Raw genomic sequence first — 3,253 nt, forward strand, 5'->3', positions numbered from 1 at the left:
AGACCCAGGCCCAGAGAGAGGTACGCTTTCCATACACAGCTTCACGGGGCTTCCTGCTCCAAGGGCATCAGAAACGGAAGCAAGAAGTCTCAAGCACCTCACCACACCCTCCAGAATGCCTGTGATCCCAGCCACTGCCGGGGTCACCAGTCAGGCCCCTGGAAGTAGCAGTGACAGGTGGACGGTCTGGTAGCCAGGAGGAAATGAGACAAGACACAGAGCACATGTGGTTTAGGCTTTACTGGGGATCAGGGAGGCCTCGTGCAGGGACCACGCTGGGGACCGGGGCCTGCACGCCAGGCAAAGCGGATCCTCGGGCCCTGCTGGGACAGCTCAGGACTCAGCTGCACAGGCACAACCGCTCACAGGAAGAAAGTCACGGTGGCCTTAGAGCAGGGAAGGGGAAAGGTGGGAGGGGACCTTGCTGAAGGAAAGTGGGAAGCTGAGGCTTCAGAGGGCCTGGATGGGACAGGGCTTAGGGGAAGCAAAAAGCGCCAATGAGGCCTTGGAGAGAAGGGAATGAAAAAGGCAGAGGGACGAGAAGGCCGCAACTCGGGTGCAGAGAGTCCGCGGCTCTCCAGGGGCCCAGGCAGCAGGCTGAGCATGGGCTCCTCACTGCCATCTCTGGGCCTTACCAGGCCCTACTTGTCGCCCCAGAAGGCCATCTTTGTGTACACAGGCGTTGGGAGGTAGCGGCCGGACTTCATGTAGGCAGAGATCTTCTTCAGGCCCTGAGAGGGGGAAAAATAAGGCCAGAGTTCAGGGTCTGCTGCCCACGAGGGCTGCGGCAGCCCACGGCAGGCACAGCGCTTCAGGGCCCTCACAATGGGCTTTCCCCGTGGGCCCAGGTGCGGGAGCATCTCCCGGTCTCTTAGGGTCCCCAGCGCTGCTAAGGGCATCTTCCAATCTAACTCACGGCACACCTGCGGAAGGGCTACCGCTTGTGGAGGCCCTGCACTGCGCTGGGTGCTCTGTATCCCCTACATAGTACAAGGTAGGCTAAGGAGATCCACCCAGCTACCCCGAAGGATTGGTTCTACTCCCTCCATTTAGCAGAAGGGAAACTGAGCTACACAGAGGTTCAGTGACTTCCTCAGGCTCACACAGCTAGTAAGTGGGACGGGGCTGGAAAGCAGCCTGGCTCAGGCTCTCTCCAGTTCTGGGCTCCTTCTGACAAATTCCCCTCTTCTCCCCCTCCCCGAAATGAGGGCCTCCCACATCCTGTCTGAACAAACATTCTCCTTTTTCACAGGGAGGCTCTTGGCTTGCCCGGGTTTGCCCACAGAGCAGGGACCTCTAGCAGCACAAAGGGGCTCAGAACAGGCCTGTGCAGCCTGCAGCGGAGCCCAGACCTCACCCAATGACTCAGCAAACCTGGACGAAAGTGGATAGGGGCCGGGGCCCAGCAAAAGGAAAACTGGGCCAGGCCGAATCATTCCCCGTAAGCAGAAAGTACACACCTCTCCACCGGCTACCTGAGCCCAATCTCACTGTGCCCCAACCTACATCACCTCTAGCCCTGCTACGGCCGACCAGGCCTCATGGCACTCAGGTGTGCTGGGCGCCATCCTCCCAGGACAAAGTGCCCAGACAATTCTACAGGTTCAAGGAGATCCAGGGCTGCATGTTCCCAAAGGCCAGGCCCTGGCAGGCCACAGGCTGCAGCCCTCAGCTCTCCTCCTCCCCGTCCCCTCTCACTACCTCTTACATAATCTCCAAGGCCGCTCAGCCTGGACCAGAACCAGCGCTGATGAGAACCAGCTGAGACAGCAGATCTCTTGAGCAGAGGGGAAAGGAAAGCAGATTCCTGGATGAATAAAAATCTGAGGGACTAATGCCTCAAATTCCCAAATCTGTACTAAAGTAGGATTTGTTGCTCTCAAATAATTTGAGTATGGGTGACAGACGATTAGGCACGAGGTGAGGTACGGGCTCTGGTCCCCAGTACGCAGGTTCTACCACGCACCTCAGAGGTAGGAGTGCCTGCAACTCTCTAACGACAGGTGTGCCTGTAGTTCTTAGCGGCTGATGGTGCCATTATCATCGCATCTACCTCTGTGACAGACACAGTGCCTCAGAGGAGAGTCTCAGTGAATATGAGTTCAAATAAGTGTTCTACCGCATCTCCCAGAGAGAACACCTGGGAAACTGGCAGGAAGAGTGAGACGGGGAAAGGGAGGAAAAGAGAGTGCTGCACTGCTAGCACTTCGAGATAAACTCCTGCAGCACAGGCACCCACAGGTGCCCTCAACCACAGCCCTGGGATCTCAGGAGTTCCCATGACAGATATCCAATTGCTGCCAAGTGCTGCAGAGATTGGGTATAAGTACTGTGTGTGTCTTTGGTATGAGACCTCAATCCGACCTTGGCTACAAATGCCAGGTTCATACACACTACTGAGATGTTCTGCTGCTCCCACAGTGTCCTGGGCTATGAAACCCAGCGTAGACAAGGCCGGAGGCTTTTCCTGTAGGCACAAAAAAGGGGGCCATAACTGCTGCCCACAGAAGCCAGAGGCCGACAGGCAGCCCCGCACACCTTAGCGGGCTCTGGGACCTTGAGCAAATGACTTACCCTCCCCTTGTCAGTTTCCTTCTCTGCAAAATGGAAGTGATAATTCTATGGACCTTCTGCAAATGTTACGCAGTTGAGATTTGACTAAAGACATAAGATGCTGCATGTAAGATGCATGGCCACACATCCTGGCATAGGCCAGTGATCAATAAATACTAGTTATTCTGCGTTTTAGCACAAGAAAGAGGAAAGCATCATGAGGGAGGAAAAAAAGGGATGTGAAAGAGGAAGAGGATGAGGGCATCACCTCAAAACGGGCCATGAAGTCCTTCAGGTTGGGGAACGCGTCCAGGCACTTGGGCTGAAACATTTGGTTCCTCTCAAGGACATCGTAAGCGTGGAAATCCGCAAAGGTGATCTGCAGAAGGCCAAGGGTGAGTGGGCTGGAAGCTCCGGGACACAGGAAATATGACATGTCTCATTCCCCATCACCGGCCCCTTTACCTTGTCCCCTGCAAACCAGGGCCGTGTCCCCAGGAACTGTGAGTACAGCTTCAGCGTTTCAGGGAGGCCCTCCAAGTACTCGGGCTTCAGTTTCTCCTGAGACAGAGAATAGCTGTCACCACCCTCAGACACCAGCGCCCCGGGCACAGAGGCAGGCCTCCCCAGGGCTGTGCGTGACCCCCTGGCCACAGGTGAGCAGCCATCTTCCCCACAACTGGAACTGGGCCAGTGCCCA

At 56.2% G+C, this 3,253-nt stretch overlaps 2 protein-coding genes across 2 annotated transcripts in view; both read right to left on the bottom strand.

The window, feature by feature from the left end:
- The window catches only part of LOC105825526 (glutathione S-transferase Mu 2-like), a 4,656-nt gene extending 4,034 nt beyond the window's left edge, over window positions 1-622 (bottom strand). Inside the window, exon 1 of the mRNA XM_012663363.1 lies at window positions 617-622. Coding sequence (XP_012518817.1) covers window positions 617-622 — 6 coding nt within the window. The remainder of the gene's footprint in view (window positions 1-616) is intronic.
- The window catches only part of LOC105825527 (glutathione S-transferase Mu 7-like), an 18,440-nt gene continuing 15,412 nt past the window's right edge, over window positions 226-3,253 (bottom strand). The window contains exons 3-5 of the mRNA XM_012663364.1: window positions 3,019-3,247; window positions 2,822-2,932; window positions 226-731 (exon numbers count right to left, since the gene is read on the bottom strand). Of these exons, the coding sequence (XP_012518818.1) occupies window positions 642-731; window positions 2,822-2,932; window positions 3,019-3,247 (430 nt within the window). The 3' untranslated portion in view covers window positions 226-641. The remainder of the gene's footprint in view (window positions 732-2,821; window positions 2,933-3,018; window positions 3,248-3,253) is intronic.

Source organism: Propithecus coquereli, unplaced genomic scaffold, assembly GCF_000956105.1.
Source record: "Propithecus coquereli isolate 6110/MARCELLA unplaced genomic scaffold, Pcoq_1.0 Scaffold802, whole genome shotgun sequence".
NCBI classification, from domain to species: domain Eukaryota; kingdom Metazoa; phylum Chordata; class Mammalia; order Primates; family Indriidae; genus Propithecus; species Propithecus coquereli.